Raw genomic sequence first — 22,750 nt, 5'->3', positions numbered from 1 at the left:
ATCACAAACAAGGAAGCTTGCATTTCAGTGGACAATACAGCTGTTGAAAGAGTGTCGATATTTCATAGATCTGATCTCAAAATGGCTTCATCATCATAATGCTTGCAATTTTGGTTTAATATGTGATATTTAACTTACATCAGTTACAAAGAAATGTTATGTAAAAAAAAAAAAATGTAAATTTTCACACTCAAGATGAGAAATGTGGCTTAGCTACGCAGGGTCATTCCTACCTATAGTCTGTCCCAGAGGGATCGCATTTTTTTCATACTATGTAATTTACTGTATGGAAAAATGTAGCAGGTTTCCTCTCTAAAACTATATGTCAAAATTACCAAATGTTCGACATCCAATAGCTGATGATGAATAAATCAATGTGCTCTAGTGGTGTCATTAAACAAAACCAAACTGATACTTTATGATCATGTTTGGTCTGGCAGGTTTTTATTCTGTCTGGCAGAATTTGTAGCTTGTCGGACTGAATGTCAGGCAGGAATTTGAGTAATTTTCGACCCCTGCAAAACTACATGTAGAATATGACATTTTGTGGGGACCAACTGCCCCACTGACTCCTGCTAGGGATCGCCCTGATAATAACATTAAGCTTTGTTTGTAGCAACTACTGTTGATATTATTTGAACACATGTACTGATGGCGACAACATGAGAACCAACAGTATGTAGTCTCTTTGCCTTCAAATATATGGCATTGTGTTGGCATTATTTATTTCATATTGTTCGTACATACTTTGTTAGTATTGTTATTTTGTCATTTTGTTTCTTTATTTGTATGAATGTTGCTTTTTTTTCTCAGGAAACTAACGTGTATTGTGATATAATATACTAAAACTTACACATTTATTCATCGAGCAAAATAATTAAAATTCTTATTTTAGTATTGTTTATGAAATCTAACGAGTGGAGTCATAAATTGTGGCACACCCTGTACTGTATGTAATTGTACTAACAAGCTGGTGTCAATATTTATAAAATGTTTACAAGTGGGTGTCAATATTTATAAAATGTTTACTTGTGGGTGTCAATATTTATAAAATGTTTACTGACAAATGTTCGAGTGGTAGATTTCCAGAGTAGTAAGGGTTGTGATTAATAAAATATGGGTGGGGTATCTGCCCCATTTATCCAGTGGATATCTAGTTCTGACAGTAGGCCTAAGTCCTAGTTACTTTTTGAACTTATTTAATAATTAAAATGATACAGGGCTCCATAATAGCGGCCAGCAAAAAGTAAAAAATATTGTTTAGACATAGCAAATTTATTTCATAAGCTACATGTATGTAAGTTAGGCTGAGCTTGTGATTCTGTTATATTTTAATTTTATAATTCTCTAAAATACATGTCAGAGGTCACAAACCTTCTACATACTTCAGTTCAGGAAATCAAAACTATAAGTAGAATAGATTAGAATAGCTGTTTAACGACACCCCAGCACTCAAAACTATAAGTAGAATAGATTAGAATAGCTGTTTAACGACACCCCAGCACTCAAAACTATAAGTAGAATAGATTAGAATAGCTGTTTAACGACACCCCAGCACTCAAAACTATAAAGCCATGAATCAGGAAATCAAAACTATAAGTAGAATAGATTAGAATAGCTGTTTAACGACACCCCAGCACTCAAAACTATAAGTAGAATAGATTAGAATAGCTGTTTAACGACACCCCATCACTCAAAACTATAAAGCCATGAATCAGGAAATCAAAACTGAATTTAACAACTCAACTTAGTTGTTTGACACACATGGTAATATGAAACTCGGAACTATTTCCATGAATATATGTTAGTCAGTTTTTTTAATTAAAACAATGTGAGCTGACCAACTGAAGAATTTATAACAAAAAGAGTATTAATAGATTGAAACAACAGTGGACTATGTCTAAACCAGACTGAACAAATGTTGATGTGCACAGTGTGTTGGATCAGACAGTTTCCACCCAAGCTAATATCACTAGATGGGACATATTACGAGTTACACAGATGTCTGGATTTCACGTCTGGATTATTTGGATGTCTGGTTTATACGAATGTCTGGTTTACACAGATGTCTGCATTACACGGATGTCTGCATTACACAGATGTCTGGTTTACACGGATGTCTGCATTACACAGATGTCTGGATTACACAGCTGTCTGGTTTACACAAATGTCTGGATTACACAGATGTCTGGTTTACACAGATACATGTATGGAGTCCACTATATATTGAACAATGGATGTTTAAGAAACCCACGATCAAACATTCCTTTTTAATGGAATAGAAAGACTAAATGAAACCAAAAGGAATGAATATTTTATATAATATTACACATATATTTATCATTCAATCAAAAGTATTGGGGGGGTTTTGTAGCCCAAGTATTAATATGTAACTTAAAAGTACAAAATACTCTTATTCACTTTTCCACTTGTCATTAATTTCGCTTCCCATTTTTATTTTAAGAACAATGAAAACTACTAACTTACATATACCCCTACTATAATCTCTTACTATGGTGTGTTAAGCAGATGAAACGTTTTCTTGAGGTAGGTTCAAAATGCAAATAATCGAGGTATTGTGTATCACAAGAAATATTTGTACACCTTAGGACATTACTAGAGTCAACTTACAAGAGTTTATTTTTGAAAATATCTCAGAGAAACATATTGCAAATAATCATGAAGAAAATAATCAGGAAAATATACTCAAAAGACTAGACACAGAATCATATTAAACAAAACCCAGTGAAACCAGTGTATAAAGACCACAAATGGTGAAACCTCCCTAAACTGGACACCTTTGGGACTAAGTAAAATGTTTGCTTTTAAGGGGTATCCAGTTTAGAGAGGTTCTCTTAAAAAGTGACAGTGAAAAATGTCCGGTTTTGAAAGGTTTCACTGTACTTGTAAAGAAAACAACTAGTGTCCCTGTAATGGTCCGACTGGTCTCTCTGCTGTGGTGGTAGAACTCCTACACAGATGTATATCATTAGCCTTCGGTCTTCGACAGACAGATACATGTAACTAAGTGTGTGCCCAGGACAGCGTGCTTCATCTGCAATGGAGGGTGGTAAAGCACTCGCTTAATGCACAGTCAGTTTGGGATCGATCCCAGATGGGGGGCTATTTCTCATTCCAGTCAGTGCACCACAACTGGTACATCATAGGCTGTGGTATGTGCTATCCTATCTTTGGGAAAGTGCATATAAAAGATCCCTTGCTACTAATGGAAAAAGGTATTGGGTTTCCTCTGATGACTATGTCAGAATTACCAAATGTTTGACATCCAATAGCCTATGATTAATTAATTAATGTGCTCCAGTGGTGTCGTTAAACAAAACAATCTTTTAACTTGTTTGGAGAGACAGCCCAAATAGCTGAGGTGTGTGGCCAGGACAGCGTGCTTCAACCGAAGTGGATATAAACTCAGCGAAGTTGCAGTTGGATAAGATGTCTGTCTCGGTGATCCTGTTTAGTTTTCCCACACCAGTCCAGGCCTGTCATATTGTGCTGTGCTGTGTGTGGCAGTGAACAGTAATGGTTCCACTGCTGTTATTTGATAGAGGCAACTTATATGGCTGGCATGCTACAGAGTTTTTAAGCTACATGTATCTATCATATTGTAAAACCATCATAAGATGTGAAGTCACAATGACACATACCATAGCCTACGACGATTTTACGATAGCATAGTGCTAAGATGGGGAGACCTGGCCTACATCTTGACAAGTGTTCTCAATTACCACTAGACACGACACAACTAGGGCACATCAATTTATTAATCATCTTCTATTGGATATCAAACATTTGGTAATTTTGACATACAGTCTTAGAGAGGAAACTTGCGACATTTTTCATTTAGTAGCAAGGGATCTTTGATATGCACCATCCCACAGACAGGATAGCACATACCTCAGCCTTTGATATATGAGTCGTGGTGCACTACATGTAGCTTGAACATGAAATAGACCAATATAGGCCCACTGATGTTACCTCGGGCTACACAAACATTCAGCAGCTGATCGTAACACACATTTATTTATTTTCACTTTGCATCGAGTTTATACCAAAATACAGATCTATAGTCCGTCCCATATGGAACACCTTTTTTCATGATGTAGAATTTACTAGTTTATTTATTTCTGAGCTGATTGTTTTCTAAATTTACAAAACACTTTTACTTTTCTTTTCACATTAAACAAAACTGAAATTATTTTTAAAATAATTTTTGTAGGAGGATGGGACAGACCATAGTTGGGTGTTTTCACTGGGGTCTGTCCAGCACGGTTCACTGTTTTCACTGGGGTCTGTCCAGCACGGTTCACTGTGTTTTGTGTGTATACTGAACAAAGGGAAAAATGAATGGTAATTTAGTTTTATTTACTTATATTAACAAATATTCACTTTGAATCTCATTAATTAATGTTTGGGTCTATTAAAATTATCAAATGTATGTGAACATTTTAGGTTCATTTTGACAGTCTATTTACCAAAATATGTGTATGATGAAACAGTATAGATACATTTTATTATCCACATGGTTCAACGTAACCGAGTTAATAAAAACAATATGAAGCACATGTGTAATAACAAGTGTAATGATGTCAGTTTGGTCTTTATTTATTTTAAAAAAGAACTAATATGGATTATAAAGAAATTATTAAACTTGTGTGCAAGTTGCACTGATTTTACAAAACTTGTGTCAGCATTCATGTGTTACCCTCACTCTCACTCCAGCAATAGAAGAATCCTTACGTTTTTCGTAAAATCATTACGACACAAGCTCGTATAATAATCTATATATATTAAAATGTTCAGTATATAGTTAATATATGAAGACGATTAAGGTCTGTGTGAGTGTGCCTGTGTATTACATGTCATATTGTTAGTATGTATTGTAAATAGAACTGCTGCAGTCAATTATCATTTTGTTTTTTATTATTTTGTAAGTACAGCAATATTATTGTTATTCTATACTTCAGTGTTTGTTTTTCTTTCTATTGTTCCCGTCGATGGCCCATTGGGCCGTTTCTCTTTCCAGCCAGTGCTCCACAACTGGTGTAACAAAGGCCATGGTATATACTATCCTGTCTGTGGGATGTTGCATATAAAAGAGATTCCTTGCTGCTAATCGGAAAGAGTAACCTATGGACTGGCAACAGTGAGTTTCCGCTCTCTATATGTGTGGTCCTTAAAGGGATACTGTCACAGATTTAAGGACTTTATTTCTCTAAAAATGGATAATAAATAAAAATTACATAAATCGTTAGAAACCAAATCTAGCTATCGCATCAACTTAACTGAACCATGATAGAGTGAAATCCATGTCATATCTCTGGGCAATTTTTGTTTTTGAATTATGGACCATTGCCATAATTCAACTATTTTTTACAAAATGTCATTAATAAATGGAGTATAGTGGTTATGAAGATGGTTGAATAAAGTACATTTAGGGACAAATCAATTTATTTTTGTCCAGGTAATAATTTGTTAGACATTAAATAGGTCAGTGATCTGTGACAATATGCCTTTAACGTATGTCTGATGCCATATAACTGTAAATAACCTGTGTTGAGTGCCTCGTTAAATAAAACATTTCCTTCCTTCCTTTCTGTCATTTGTGGAATGAGGTTTACATGTGTGCAGTGGGTCATGGGATCAATCCTGGAGTGGGACAGTCACTATTTTCCCCCTGTATATCCTGGCGACCAGACACTTTATCTTAACTGTACTGTCTCTTAGAGTGGGCCAGAATGATAAAATGATTATTAATGTGTATCTAATATCTATATCTGAATCTACACTTGTGAACAATGAAATTTGAAGTTTTGGAGTGTTCAGATCAGGGATTCGAACCAACAAAAAATTTGTTTTGTTTAACGACATCAGTGGAATTGGGATCTCCACAAGTGTAGGGTACTCTCATGTTTGACCCTCGAGAACTTGAGTCCAATATTTCAGACTCGTAGAGGCCCTGCACTGGAGCACAAAGTTTAACTTTAGTCTCTTTCCAGACATGGTTTTTACTGTACTGTTTCTATCAAAATGAAATTTTTTCCATGTTGTCTCAAACTATACAGACATCCAAAAGAAACTACAAGGCTTGAAATTGTATTACAGAAAACCAACAGAAAACCAACAAACGGTATGGTGGAATATGAAAGTATCATGAAGTTCAACATCTAAATGTTTGCATGTATCACAAAGTGCACCCTAAGTGCTTGTAACATTGTTTCTAAATCAGTTCTTTTTGATTAGCAACAATATTTAGCAAATTATTCAAATTTTATGAATGTAACATTTCTTTTAGACATCTGTATATTTGGTAGTGGTTTAAATGACAAAAAAGGTGAAAAGACGAACAACGTCCGTCGGTTTAAAAGAATCTGGTAATGAAAGCACTGAAGACTTATCACTATATGTAGACCAGTGTTTGTGTTTTATATCGGTAAACAAGAGTGCCGATGACGTATGTGGTATACCCATCAAACCGGTCGCAGTGACCTAGTTATGGTATGCAACACACCTCCATCCCAAGTAGTACTTGCAGCAAGGTTTGATCATCCTATATGAATTCATCGATACGATATGGCCTGGACAAAGATCTTTTTCAATGTGCAGTAATGTATGAAAAGTAGGTCGCTGTGACTTAGTTACGGTATGCAACACACGGCCATCCCAAACTGTACTTGCATGCAAGGTTGATGATGCTATATGAATTGATAAGAAATATATGCACTGGAAACAAAATGTTTTATAGAAAGTGCCAAACCTACTTATCCAGGTTAAATTATTTAAATATCAACACATTAATTTAATATATGGCATCCCAACCTAACACTACAAGAAAATAGTCTCATCTTCAAAGTAATCCACAATTTCATTGCTGAAAGCAAACGATTTGACTGATAAAACCATCCACCTTCTTTATTCTCTGTTCTAATCTATATACAAATATATATATTTTGACTGGTTAAAAATATAAGTTTTACTTTTTTCAATACTAAATGCACATCTTGTATTTTTATCAACATGACATGACCATGTTGACCAGTTAATATTTCAGTTGTATAATGTAGGGAAAGGTCTTTATATAGGCTATGCCTGTTGACCAATAGTTTCTGTTAATATATAAACAGAAATAAATATTGTTTAAATGAAAAAAGTTTACAGACGGACAACACCATACCATAAAGCTGGATTTATACTTTTGATGCCGTCACCCGCCTTAATACACTAGCATACGCTTCACCGGTTGGCAGCGTCAGATGGCAACTGCCAGCTGACTTCACCGCGCATTTAGGGTCATTGTCGACGCCAACCTATTTTCAAGGCTCCATGTAGATATTTTAATTTTACCAGATGTTAAGATAGCCGACATAAATGCTAAAATGCAGCAGTTATATTTAAAAGTAAAGTTTGGTTTCATTTAACGACGCCACTATAGTACATCGACTGTTTAATCATCGGCTATTGGACGTCAAATATAATGGTCATTCTGACACAGTTTCAGGGAAACACACTACATTTTTCCATTAGTAGCAAGGGATATTTTATATGCATCATCCCACACACAGGATGAAACATACCACGGTCTTTGTCCAGTTGTGGAGCAATGGTTGGGATGGGGGTAAAACACAATCAGAGTATGAGTAAATGAGTAAAACTCCCCATTATATGTGTTGTGGAATGATGTGGTTACTTCTGATTGGCTGAATTGCAGGTGTTTGCAAGTTCAACACAACTGAACTCTGGAAATGTTTATGCCGACATAAGCTGGTTTACGTCAAGTATACGCAGGCATTTAAAGTATAAACCTATGCACTGGCAAACGCATTACGGCGGGTGAAAGCGTCAAAAGTATAAACCCAGCTTAATACGACCCATCAAAAGACTGGTGTATAAAAAGGTTAAATAATGGCAAGTAGGATAATGGCATGCAAAATAAAAACTCTGATAAAAAATGTAATCTTTTTTAATTCTCTGAAAATTACTCATTTACAAAACTGTAAAGTGACAAACTTGAACAAATTTTACATTCTAGTTCTACATGATTGTATAACTAAAAGAACTATCCACCAAAATTCATCAAGTTAACCATCTAGTCCTTGGAATGTTAAAATGTTTAGGTAACCAACAGAGGCCTGTTTAGGAAAACTTGTTGGTATTAATTATTGCTGCCAGCCTCTTCAATCTTTGCCATGGGTATTCAAGAAATCCCATGAATCTTCTGTACGAGACTGGGACACACAGACACAACACACACACAGACACACACAGATTATCTTCAATCAACCAACAAAAATGACATTTATTTTATTACAAAATAACTGAGTGTTTGTAATTGTAAAGTTTAAACAGACGATTTGGCAAAATGTGCTCACCCAGAGCTAGCCCGTGACCACATTCATAAATCTGTTGTTCCATGTCCCAAGGTTGATGGAAACAAAATTAGGTTGGAATTTGCTAAGTGGTTTTGGAGAAGAAATAACACTTTAGATACATTTCTCATACAAGTTCTATAGAAAAACTTGAACCCTCCCTGGGGACAAATGGGGGACCCAATATTAATGTCATTCACAAAATGAGATCAATCTTTTATTGACCTTTGCATATATGAAGACAATTTGGTTGTAAGCTTTTCTGGAAGAAGGAAGTTAGGAAATGTTTTATTTAACAACGCACTCAAATATTTTATTTACGGTTATATGGCATCTGACATATGGTTAAGGACCACACAGATATTGAGAGAGGAAACCTGCTACTCTTTTTCGATTAGCAGCAAGGGATCTTTTATATGCGCCATCCCACATACAGGATAGCACATACCACAGCCTTTGATATACCAGTCGTGCTGCACAGTCTGGAACAAGAAATAGCCCAGAAGAGAAGATTTGTATTGTGTTTTCCTTTCTTGTGCCACACTCCTCAGGCCCCAGGGGTTCAGAATGACCAAATTCACAAATTTGTTTTCTAATATGCCAATGATCAGTTTCGGGGGGAGTAATTAGCAGATATTTCAAGTATTTTTAACAATTGGGTTTTGATTTGTTATTTTATTAATTTAAAGTTGTACAACATAAATAAAAGTTATATAAATTTTAATGTTAAAATATATATTAGGTGATTCGTAAAAAAAAAAAAAATGTCCTACTCTTTGAGGTTGAACATTTACACTTACATGTACACAAATAATTTAGATAGAATTTTCACTCTGTTACATATTGTGTAATTTACTTTTAAAATGGAGCATCATACAAAGGTTAAATGTTGAAATAAGCTATACCATTACAAAGCTACTGAAAAATCTTATGTACATACTAAAATGATGGTTGATTAGCCCAATATTTGTCTTCTTCCACAGACTGTAAACTTTTCTTAAATTTCCACCCATTGGGCAATTTCTCGTTCCAGCCAGTGCACCACGACTGGTATATCAAAGGCCGTGGTATGTGCTATCCTGTCTGCGAGAGGGTGCATATAAAAGATCCCTGGCTACTAACGGAAAAATTATTAATAAATCAATGTGTTCTAGTGGTTTTGGTTAAACAAAATAAATTTTCTTTTTTTTAAGTTTTCTGTCAACATTTTATAATTTCCTTCTCACATTCTTCCATGAATATATCTGCACGACCCCCTGATGATATTCTCAGAAAGAGTTAATGTTTGTTTTGTTTAACAACACCACTAGAGCACATTGATTAATTAATCATCAGTTATTGAATGTTAAACATTTGGTAATTCTGACTCATAGTCAATAGAGGAAACCCACTACATTTTTCCTAATGCAGCAAGGGATCTTTTATATGCACTTTTCCACAGACAGGAAAGCACATACTATGACCAACTGGTTGGAACAAAAAAAAAAAACCAATCAGTTGAATGGCTCCACATCGGTGGTTCAATCCTGAGACACTTTCACCTCAAGCGAGCACTCTACCAACTGAGCTAAATCCCACCCAGTGCACCATCCTAAATATAAGTTGGGTACTGAAGAAACCTTAAATATCAACAAACAACATAATAAACAGGTTTTGCATAAATTTTTGATGTTCTGTTCCATATTTCTTCTGTTATTCAACTTCAAAAATATACACACATATATGTACACATCTTTAAAAAAAAAAATTCTTTATAACTAATTATAATAAAATCTTTAATTTGAAACATATTTTATACATCACACACACGCACACACGCACGTGCACACACACACACACACACACTTATATATGTACACATCTTTTAAAACATAATTCTTTATAACAGCAGTTATTATATTAAATGCTTTTGAAACTAAATTTTATACATTATCATTTAAAAAAAAAAAATCATCTATTTCATCTATTTTCATGCATAGTTATATTCAATTAAGATTCCAGAAAGCGGTTTTAGCACTACTATCACCATAAATACCTACCATTGCGACCTTAATTTTTGTCTATGATCGACAGCCCTTTTAACAATGTGGCATAGCTTACTATCATTGTAAATTACGGTGGAAATTTACAATAGGTACAAGGCAGTTGTAAGCCGATAATGTAGCTGTCAAATGGCAGTTAGATGATGATTTGATCATTTTCTAAGAAGGATATTAACTTATTGTTAGTACCAATACCAATGAATACATCCAAGATGTTCTGAGAAGTCGGTAACCAATTTGTTAGTTAACTAATTTGCACCTCTTCACAAAGAAGATTTTAATCATTAAAGGGGTACTCAAGACTACCGTAAGGTTGCTTTGTAGAACAGCTGTAAAGTTTACGATGTCAGTTATAAAATTACAAGGTCAGGTCACAACAATTAACCTTAGCTACAATTCTTTCATGGAATGGGACCCTGATCTACATTCTCTGCTTTACCGAGTATCAGTACGGTACCACTGTAGCGAGCGACTGACTGCTCGTTCCCACTCGTGGTGAAAACAAGCCAGGGTTTCCTAGGTTCCCGGAGTATCAGTCCGGTACCACTGTTAGCGAGCAGCTGACTGCTCGTTCCCACTCGTGGTAAAAACAAGCCAGGGTTTCCTAGGTTCCCGGAGTATCAGTCCGGTACCACTGTAGCGAGCGGCTGACTGCTCGTTCCCACTCGTGAAATGTGTCTTTGTACTGATTCCAAGTGGGCCGAGGTGAGTAGATACAGTGAGACGTCCGAAGTCTGCGCAACTCTTCTTTGTTTTTCCATATACCTGCAGTTATATAACAAATTGTACACAGTTGTAGTGGACATTCTCACCTGTAGCTAGCGATCGAGTGACAAATTGTACACAGTTGTACCACACGTTCTCACCTGTAGCTAGCAATCAGGTGACAAATTGTACACAGTTGTACCGCACGTTCTCACCTGTAGCTAGCGATCGAGTGACAAATTGTACACAGTTGTACCGCACGTTCTCACCTGTAGCTAGCGATCGAGTGACAAATTGTACACAGTTGTACCGCACGTTCTCACCTGTAGCTAGCGATCGAGTGACAAATTGTACACAGTTGTACCGCACGTTCTCACCTGTAGCTAGCTATCGAGTGACAAATTGTACACAGTTGTACCGGACGTTCTCACCTGTAGCTAGCTATAGAGTGACAAATTGTACACAGTTGTACCGCACGTTCTCACCTGTAGCTAGCTATAGAGTGACAAATTGTACACAGTTGTACCGCACATTCTGACCTGTAGCTAGCTATCGAGTGACAAATTGTACACAGTTGTACCGCACATTCTGACCTGTAGCTAGCTATCGAGTGACAAATTGTACACAGTTGTACTGGATATTCTCACCTGTAGCTAGCTATCGAGTGACAAACTGTACTGGATGTTCTCACCTGTAGCTAGACCCGCCAGAAAGGCGGCCCCGAGACTCGTCATGTCGGTGTGCTTGGAGCGATCGAGCGACTTGTTCACCAGGTCAGACATCAGCTGCATGAGAAACGTGTTGTTACACACTCCGCCGTCAACTCTGTCAACAACAAAATGGTTCTGTTATCAGCCTTGTGACCTAACACTAGCTACACTTTCAGCAACTTAACAATAACAAACTTTGAGACAAAAAGTTAAAGTTAAATTAATATATTCCACATGTGATTTTTTTTTTATGGGTACAATTGTTTAGATTAAAACAAATTCAAATAAGATAAGATGCAATTTGGTAATACACTTCAAAAAAAAAAGATAATGCAACACTGACCTAAATAATTAGACTTTGATAATTTACAAGGGAGGTAACTGAAGCATGAACTTTCCATCTACAACAAGTTCCGGAATAAAAAGATACTAAATTTAATAGTGTTTCTATATTTTCACTGCAACCAACATACAGTAAAAATATGACTATAGTGAAAATATGAATTTTCACCTAAAACTGACCAGTTTTATGTTCTCGAATTTTGTAAATTCTATAACAAGACCCTCTGAACACCAGATCGTAAATGTGATCAATATTAGGTCTCCGGGGTGATTCGGTTTAAACAGTTTTCATTGTGTTTAATGGCTATGTATATCTAGAGAATACTACATGAGGCTGTGATTCGGTTTAAACAGTTTTCATTGTGTTTAATGGCTATGTATATCTAGAGAATACTACATGAGCAGCTGTTAGAAACTGTTTATCTAACGATGAGTTGTTTAGACAGTTTTCATCGTGTTTAATGGCTATGTATATCTAGAGAATACTACATGAGCAGCTGTTAGAGACTGTTTATCTAACGATGAGTTGTTTAGACAGTTTTCATCGTGTTTAATGGCTATGTATATCTAGAGAATACTACATGAGCAGCTGTTAGAGACTGTTTATCTAACGATGAGTTGTTTAGACAGTTTTCATTGTGTTTAATGGCTATGTATATCTAGAGAATACTACATGAGCAGCTGTTAGAGACTGTTTATCTAACGATGAGTTGTTTAGACAGTTTTCATCGTGTTTAATGGCTATGTATATCTAGAGAATACTACATGAGCAGTTGTTAGAGACTGTTTATCTAACGATGAGTTGTTTAGACAGTTTTCATCGTGTTTAATGGCTATGTATATCTAGAGAATACTACATGAGCAGCTGTTAGAGACGGTTTATCTAACGATGAGTTGTTTAGACAGTTTTCATCGTGTTTAATGGCTATGTATATCTAGAGAATACTACATGAGCAGCTGTTAGAGACTGTTTATCTAACGATGAGTTGTTTAGACAGTTTTCATTGTGTTTAATGGCTATGTATATCTAGAGAATACTACATGAGCAGCTGTTAGAGACTGTTTATCTAACGATGAGTTGTTTAGACAGTTTTCATTGTGTTTAATGGCTACGTATATCTAGAGAATACTACATGAGCAGCTGTTAGAGACTGTTTATCTAACGATGAGTTGTTTAGACAGTTTTCATCGTGTTTAATGGCTATGTATATCTAGAGAATACTACATGAGCAGTTGTTAGAGACTGTTTATCTAACGATGAGTTGTTTAGACAGTTTTCATCGTGTTTAATGGCTATGTATATCTAGAGAATACTACATGAGCAGCTGTTAGAGACGGTTTATCTAACGATGAGTTGTTTAGACAGTTTTCATCGTGTTTAATGGCTATGTATATCTAGAGAATACTACATGAGCAGCTGTTAGAGACTGTTTATCTAACGATGAGTTGTTTAGACAGTTTTCATTGTGTTTAATGGCTATGTATATCTAGAGAATACTACATGAGCAGCTGTTAGAGACTGTTTATCTAACGATGAGTTGTTTAGACAGTTTTCATTGTGTTTAATGGCTATGTATATCTAGAGAATACTACATGAGCAGCTGTTAGAGACTGTTTATCTAACGATGAGTTGTTTAGACAGTTTTCATTGTGTTTAATGGCTACGTATATCTAGAGAATACTACATGAGCAGCTGTTAGAGACTGTTTATCTAACGATGAGTTGTTTAGACAGTTTTCATCGTGTTTAATGGCTATGTATATCTAGAGAATACTACATGAGCAGTTGTTAGAGACTGTTTATCTAACGATGAGTTGTTTAGACAGTTTTCATCGTGTTTAATGGCTATGTATATCTAGAGAATACTACATGAGCAGCTGTTAGAGACTGTTTATCTAACGATGAGTTGTTTAGACAGTTTTCATCGTGTTTAATGGCTATGTATATCTAGAGAATACTACATGAGCAGCTGTTAGAGACTGTTTATCTAACGATGAGTTGTTTAGACAGTTTTCATTGTGTTTAATGGCTATGTATATCTAGAGAATACTACATGAGCAGCTGTTAGAGACTGTTTATCTAACGATGAGTTGTTTAGACAGTTTTCATTGTGTTTAATGGCTACGTATATCTAGAGAATACTACATGAGCAGCTGTTAGAGACTGTTTATCTAACGATGAGTTGTTTAGACAGTTTTCATCGTGTTTAATGGCTATGTATATCTAGAGAATACTACATGAGCAGTTGTTAGAGACTGTTTATCTAACGATGAGTTGTTTAGACAGTTTTCATCGTGTTTAATGGCTATGTATATCTAGAGAATACTACATGAGCAGCTGTTAGAGACTGTTTATCTAACGATGAGTTGTTTAGACAGTTTTCATTGTGTTTAATGGCTACGTATATCTAGAGAATACTACATGAGCAGCTGTTAGAGACTGTTTATCTAACGATGAGTTGTTTAGACAGTTTTCATTGTGTTTAATGGCTATGTATATCTAGAGAATACTACATGAGCAGCTGTTAGAGACTGTTTATCTAACGATGAGTTGTTTAGACAGTTTTCATCGTGTTTAATGGCTACGTATATCTAGAGAATACTACATGAGCAGCTGTTAGAGACTGTTTATCTAACGATGAGTTGTTTAGACAGTTTTCATTGTGTTTAATGGCTATGTATATCTAGAGAATACTACATGAGCAGCTGTTAGAGACTGTTTATCTAACGATGAGTTGTTTAGACAGTTTTCATCGTGTTTAATGGCTATGTATATCTAGAGAATACTACATGAGCAGCTGTCAGAGACTGTTTATCTAATAATAAGTTGTTCAATAACATATCCAACAAACAAAAGCGAGTTTGATACATTTTTAAATAACAAATTGTAAGATAAATGGTATCTAACGGACACAAATGTAGTATTCTATTTCTTACTTATCTTCAGAAAACAGTTTTAAAATAAATTTAAATGCCTTTTCCAACTAAAACCTATGTACGGCCTAGCACTTATAGTTAACTTGTGCATTACAGACACGTCAATTTCAGGTTACCTTGTACATCACAGAGTAATTGATTCGACCGTGGGGATGTTTTTTCATTGAATGGTATGGCATTGGTGACCTGGTCATCACCTAGAAGCAGCCAGTCGTATGTCTTTTAAATTTTATTGCACGTATGTGTGTTAACACTATATATGTTATCAAAAATAATGAATGATGTTCTCACCAATGGGTGTGTAAGAAACTAAATTAATATATTCCACATGAGATATGAGTATTTTATTATTCCACATGAGATATGAGTATCTTGGTCTCTGAGAGGAGCTGTGGCAGTGAGTGAGTGTGTGAGATACGGCATCTTGGTCTCAGAGGAGCTGTGGCAGTGAGTGAGTGTGTGAGATACGGCATCTTGGTCTCTGAGAGGAGCTGTGGCAGCGAGTGAGTGTGTGAGATACGGCATCTTGGTCTCTGAGAGGAGCTGTGGCAGCGAGTGAGTGTGTGAGATATGGGCATCTTGGTCTCTGAGAGGAGCTGTGGCAGCGAGTGAGTGTGTGAGATATGGGCATCTTGGTCTCTGAGAGGAGCTGTGGCAGTGAGTGAGTGTGTGAGATATGGGCATCTTGGTCTCTGAGAGGAGCTGTGGCAGTGAGTGAGTGTGTGAGATACGGCATCTTGGTCTCTGAGAGGAGCTGTGGCAGCGAGTGAGTGTGTGAGATACTGCATCTTGGTCTCTGAGAGGAGCTGTGGCAGCGAGTGAGTGTGTGAGATACGGGCATCTTGGTCTCTGAGAGGAGCTGTGGCAGTGAGCGAGTGTGTGAGATACGGGCATCTTGGTCTCTGAGAGGAGCTGTGGCAGTGAGTGAGTGTGTGAGATACGGGCATCTTGGTCTCCGAGAGGAGCTGTGGCAGTGATTGAGTGTGTTTAACTAACCTCATGTGAGATATGGGTATCTTGGTCTCCGAGAGGAGCTGTGGCAGTGAGTGAGTGTGTGAGATACGGGCATCTTGGTCTCTGAGAGGAGCTGTGGCAGTGAGTGTGTGAGATACGGCATCTTGGTCTCAGAGGAGCTGTGGCAGTGAGTGAGTGTGTGAGATACGGGCATCTTGGTCTCTGAGAGGAGCTGTGGCAGCGAGTGAGTGTGTGAGATACGGGCATCTTGGTCTCTGAGAGGAGCTGTGGCAGTGAGCGAGTGTGTGAGATACGGGCATCTTGGTCTCTGAGAGGAGCTGTGGCAGTGAGGGAGTGTGTGAGATACGGGCATCTTGGTCTCTGAGAGGAGCTGTGGCAGTGAGTGAGTGTGTGAGATACGGGCATCTTGGTCTCTGAGAGGAGCTGTGGCAGTGAGTGAGTGTGTGAGATACGGGCATCTTGGTCTCCGAGAGGAGCTGTGGCAGTGATTGAGTGTGTTTAACTAACCTCATGTGAGATATGGGTATCTTGGTCTCCGAGAGGAGCTGTGGCAGTCAGCGAGTGTGTTTAACTAACCTCATGTGTGATATGGGTATATTGGTCTCAGAGAGGAGCTGTGGCAGTCAGTGAGTGTGTTTAACTAACCTCATGTGAGATATGGGTATCTTGGTCTCGGAGAGGATGGTTTCGTAGAGAATCTTGAAACGGAAGGCGATGGACTCAAGGATGGCGCGGACGATGTGAGCCTTGGTTGTGTCCGGCTGCATCCCAATCATGGAGGACGTGGCGCCATCATCGTTGATGGGTGCCTGGGGAAAACAATCAATAACGAACATTCTCAGAGAACTGCTGAAGAAATACATGTCCCTACCAGGCACAACACATCGTTTTATCTCCTATTCTCTATGAGAGATGGATAAATCGAACATGATAAATAGAGATTATTATACAAGCTTCTGTGTTATACTGATTTTACAAAACGAGTGTCAGGATTTTCGTAACATGAGTTTCGTAAAATCAGTACGAGTCACATGCAAGTGTAATACCTTCTTTATTATCTATATATTTTTATTATTATTAATAACAAGGACCATCTCAAAATGTTTCAACCACAACTAGAAGGAGACGACGAAATTATGTCATATTTCACATGTACAGTCTGAGTTAGCACTGGGGAAGCAATGTCATGTTAATTATGATGTTGCTTCCCAAAATTATGTCATTACACTTATTATTACACGTGTGCATTGTATGATTGTTATTAACTCGGTTATGTTGAACCATATGGATAATAAAGCTATATACTAAATTTCATCTCAGTATCTGCAGGAATTGCAAAAACAATGTCCAGAACACAAATTCTTATATTTCTAAGTTCAAAGACAATAACTCTGTGAACATAATGGGCGTCTTAGCTCAGAACAGGGGAGATAATAAAACAGGTGGCGCGTCACTCGTCAGGGTCCAACAAACTCGGACACTAGCTGTATTTTTTCATTGCTTTGTCATTCTTTGTTATACCACGACGGTATATAGTATACGCTGCAGTGAACGGTTACCAGTCGTTACCAGTTGACGTTTGTCTTTACGTGTACTGAGATACTGAGATATGGGATGGGGGGAGGGGGAGTGAGTAATAATAAAGAAAATATATGTATATTGTGGATAATAGTTATAAAAAATATATATAGTGATGACGGCTCTGTACAGGATGTTCCTACACAGCACGGTTCTGAACATGACGGTCTATAGTATACACTGCAGTGAATGGTTACCAGTTGACGTTTGTCTAAACATGTACTGAGATATGAGGGGAAGTCAGTAATAATTAAGAGAAATATATATATATTGTGGATAATAATCAATAAAATATATATGAAAAGCCGGGATTGTTTTTATATATCGTCAACGTCCCTAACTGCATTATGCTTCAAATTCCGTTCACTTTGTTTTCTCGTGCACGGTTCGCGCAATCAACATCCGATTTGTTGTCATCGGCATGTCGTTCATTTATACGATTTTTCTTCACAGATCAGGAACATTTGTATAAACAATAAAGTTGAGAAAAGTAAGTATCTAAATACAAAACTTTACAAACCCCTAAAACCATTAATTTTACTAAGTCGTTTTTGTTTATTCCTTAAAATTACCGATATGGGGTCCACATGACTCGTAGAAATTGACTTAAAATGGAGAAAGATGAATTAACATTCGATGCGTGTCACATGACCTCACACGTGCCAGATCAACAAGGCCAAAGAATTTAATTTTTATGATTTTTAGGACCCCTGTTGTTAGAATTTGTTTTTTATTATTATATTCGATCTGCAAAAGGTATGCTACATTTTTGTTCCTCTTTTGTAGTGAATAGTATTCATAATCCATTCATAACAGTTGTAAATAATTTTGAGTATATAAATTTTGTTAATTTAGAATCAATTCATTAAAAAAATTATATTTGACAAACTATGTGCAGGTATGGCCTATCAGTATTGACATCAAGTGTGAGCGATGTGTGTTGATAAAATGCGTACCGAACCAGAACGCTTGACAAATTGAATTTTTCCTTTAAAAAATTTGAATAAATTAAGTGTTCGGCAACTGTGCATAATTAAGAAACATATATTTTTTCATGTAGTTGTCTTAAAAATGGAAAATAATGAACTGCACATGCGCATTACGATACTTTTTGCAAACGCATGCATCTGAACGCAGTTAGAAACGTTGCACTTTTTCCTGTTTACTGTAGGGTGTTTTACTTTTGTTTACTACAATGAATTTGTTTTACATCCAAATTGTTGATTTTTTTACGTTAAATGATTAAAATCTATTTTGTTTCACGTATCGTAGCTGAAAAATGTAGAATAATATTTCCGTAAATATCGTATTCGTGTTTTTGTTGTTAGGTGAACGCAGTTTGGGACGTCGATGGTATAACGTGTGGGTGTGTAGTATTAAAATATATATATATATATATATGTATATAGTGATGACGGCTCTATACAGGACGTTCCTACACAGGGCCGTCTAGTATTTTATATACTTAGATATGGTGGAAAAGACATTAACAGTAAAGGTAATAAATATATATTTTGTATAATACTCAATGCGTTCGTGTTGACACTGTATAAAAACGTGTGCATGGGTACACTTTGCCGCATAAAAACTCAACTTTGCCACCCCAAAAAATTTTTTATGTCCTTTTCCCAGTTAGATAGACATTAAGAAAAATGCAACAAAACACATTCTGATATTTAAAATATTACTTTACTGTTAAAACAAACTGATACGTAATTTCAAGTCACTCAGTTGGTCGCTCATAAACTGAAGCCAGTCAAAGACAAACCACGTTTCTGGGACCCTGTCGATCGTCACGCCATCTGGAATAGAGTTATCTCCACCTGTTTCAGTTAAGATGCCCATTGACATGAAAGTTAAATTTGATCTGTAACAGTACATGTTAAAGCTATACACAAAATTTCATCTCAATTTTTCAAGGTACTGAGAAACAAAACATCCGGAAGACTTATATGTGGGACAGCTGGACAGACAGCCTGATAGACAGACAGACAGCCTGATGGACAGACAGACAGGTGGACGGATGGATGGAGATGAAACCAATATTCCCCTCTGGTGGGACAAATAACATGGCCAAATTGTTCTATAGACCAAGCATAACAAAACTTGTGTAACCTCTTCCAATGGTTCAAGTAAACCATTTAGGCGTGTGCCAAGAATACATGTAGTTCCTGTGGTTTTCAGCCACTATTATTGCTTAACAACAATAGCAGAATATTTTGGTTATTTTGAGGAATATATAGTTGTTTGTGACTGCTAATTCGATAATAAATATGTCTGTTTTACGCAACCGGCCTCGGTGGTGTCATGGTTAAGCCACCGGACATAAGGCTGGTAGGTACAGGGTTCACAGCCCGGTACCAGCTCCCACCCAGAGTGAGTTTTAACGACTCAGTGGGTAGATATAAGACCACTACACCCTTTTCTCTCTCACTAACCACTAACAACTAACTCACTGTCCTGGACAGACAGCCCAGATAGCCGAGGTGTGCCCAGGACAGCGTGCTTGAAACTTAATTGGATATAAGCTCAAAAATAAGTTGAAATGAAAATGAAATGAAATGTTTTATGCACAAACATTTTTATGAAACAGTGACTGCGGATGGTCACAAACACTGGATACCTGGACACAAATAGAAGTAAGTGATCCTGACTTTTATCAAATTTTTTAATACAATTTTAAACAACATTAACCGTTCTAAAGTATCACAAAATTTAGAACAAGTCTTAGAGTACCTGTGAGGTATGCATGTCAAAAGTAGATCACGGTGACCTAGTTACGGTACATGACAAACTGCCATCCCAAGTTGTGATGATTTTATATAAATTGATAAGGAATATATGGGCTGGAAAAGGATTTCTGCAACCATACACCCACCTGTAACCATACATGTACCTGTAACCATACACGTACCTGTAACCATACACCCACCTGCAACCATACACCCACCTGCAACCATACACATACCTGCAACCATACACCCACGTGTAACCATACACCCACCTGTAACCATACACCCACATGTAACCATACACGTACCTGTAACCCACTGAAAGCTGGCACAAAATACACACCTCCACTGTCTGAAGAGAGAAAAACAATCAATGAACAAGCATTCTGAGAGTACTGCAGCTTAATACATGTCCCCAATTTGACCCAGCACATTTGTGTATATTCTAACTTCAAGGGCCATAACTCTGTAAAAAATGAGTAAATTACCATGAAAGTTAAACTTTATCTGTAACAGTGCATGATAAAGATATACACATATTTGGGACAGACGAACAGACAGACAGGGAGATGAAACCTATAGTCCCCTCCGACTGGACTCATAGGGGTCTCGTAAACAAACTTGTATGATAGAGGAGAAGAACAAGGAATAATCAACAGCACCTGTTTATTCTAAATTATGGCTATTTGTATCTAACATTGTTATTTCAATCAGTTGAACAGATCCACCGAGGTGATTCAATCCTGCGATGATGCAAGCACCTTAAGCAAGCACCATTAGGAAAAATTTAGCAGGTTTCGTCTGATAACTATGTGTCAGAATTACCAAATGTTTGACATCCAATAGCACCACACAGATTTTGAGAGGAAACCCATTGTCGCCACTACATGGGCTACTCTTTCTGATTAGCAGCAAGGGATCTTTTATTTGCGCTTCCAACAGGCAGGATAGCACAAACCATGGCCTTTGTTGAACCAGTTATGGATCACTGGTCAGTGTAAGTGGTTTACACCTACCAATTGAGCCTTGCGGAGCACTCACTCAGGGTTTGGAGTCGGTATCTGAATTAAAAATCCCATCCCATGACTCTGATCTGAACCCAGTACCTACCAGCCTGTAGACCGATGGCCTAACCACGATGCCACCGAGGCTGGTATGTAAATGTATGTAAATGTGTGTAGTCACATGCATGTAAGACTTAACAGGCATTGGAAATTTGGCCCACTATGTCCTTTGTTGACAAAGTTGCCAAATAATTCTGTAAAAGAGAATCTTATGTGTAATCTACTTAATTTACTCACTGGGAACAGATTCTGCTAAACTGGCCGTCTCCGAGACATCGTCAAAAAACCCTGAAAACACAAGTAACAGTGGTTTAAACCGGACCCTGAAAATACCAGAATCCTGTCAAAACCAGCAGAGTTTCATGGAACCAGATTTTCTAAATTCTAAAAGGTGACCCTCTAAACACAGGACCCTGTCTTAATTGGATAAACATTAGGTCCCCAGCATGATCCAGTTTAGACAGGTTCCACTGGTTTCATATAACAAATTAAACATTTAACATGATGTTTGACATCCAATAGCCAATGATTAATAAATCAATGTGCTCTAGTGGTGTCGTTAAACAACATAAACATTTAAAAATCAATAACATAAAATTAAATTAAAGAATCAATATATATATTAGGAGAGTGCTCTCCCCTTTTTATTTCTCCCCGGTTGTATGTGGACTCACCAAGAGATTGAGCCCACTCTAAAGTTATACCCGTATCAGCAGCTATTCCTTCAGCTATAAAAACCATCTCACTTCCAATCTTCCAGCCAATCAGAGGATAGAGACCTACAACAAAACAATAATCTTTATTACATACCCATTTATCTTATTATAGTAATAAAGACAATTCTGACCATGCAATAAACAAATATTTTATTGAATATATGTGTGATACAAAATGTCACATGCATAGTAGTGTTTACCTGAATGATGTCATGTTGCTAGCCAGGAATGACATGTTCCTAGTCTGGAATGACATGTTCCTAGACAGGAATTATATGTTCCTAGTCAGGAATGACATGTTCCTAGTCAGGACTGACATGTTCCCAGACAGGACTGACATGTTTCTAGACAGGAATGACATGTTCCTAGACAGGAATGGCATGTCGCTAGACAGGAATGACATGTTCCTAGACAGGAATGACATGTTCCTAGACGGGAATGACATGTCGCTAGACAGGAATGACATGTTCCTAGTCAGGAATGACATGTTCCCAGACAGGACTGACATGTTCCTAGTGAGGAATTACATGTTCCTAGACAGGAATGACATGTTCCTAGATGGGAATGGC

At 37.0% G+C, this 22,750-nt stretch overlaps 1 protein-coding gene across 2 annotated transcripts in view; it reads right to left on the bottom strand.

Moving 5' to 3' along the window:
- Window positions 1-10,213: 10,213 nt before the first annotated feature.
- LOC121374264 (putative glycerol kinase 5) overlaps window positions 10,214-22,750 on the bottom strand; it is a 53,719-nt gene continuing 41,182 nt past the window's right edge. The window contains exons 12-17 of one of the 2 annotated variants that reach the window (XM_041501298.1): window positions 22,140-22,244; window positions 21,703-21,753; window positions 20,710-20,753; window positions 16,737-16,900; window positions 11,820-11,953; window positions 10,214-11,188 (exon numbers count right to left, since the gene is read on the bottom strand). In XM_041501298.1, the coding sequence (XP_041357232.1) occupies window positions 11,028-11,188; window positions 11,820-11,953; window positions 16,737-16,900; window positions 20,710-20,753; window positions 21,703-21,753; window positions 22,140-22,244 (659 nt within the window). In that variant the 3' untranslated portion in view covers window positions 10,214-11,027. The remainder of the gene's footprint in view (window positions 11,189-11,819; window positions 11,954-16,736; window positions 16,901-20,709; window positions 20,754-21,702; window positions 21,754-22,139; window positions 22,245-22,750) is intronic. The other variant, XM_041501306.1, reaches the window with a different exon arrangement.

This window comes from Gigantopelta aegis, chromosome 1 (assembly GCF_016097555.1).
Source record: "Gigantopelta aegis isolate Gae_Host chromosome 1, Gae_host_genome, whole genome shotgun sequence".
Taxonomy (NCBI): Eukaryota; Metazoa; Mollusca; class Gastropoda; order Neomphalida; family Peltospiridae; genus Gigantopelta; species Gigantopelta aegis.
This window is presented reverse-complemented; position numbering and strand designations above follow the sequence as displayed.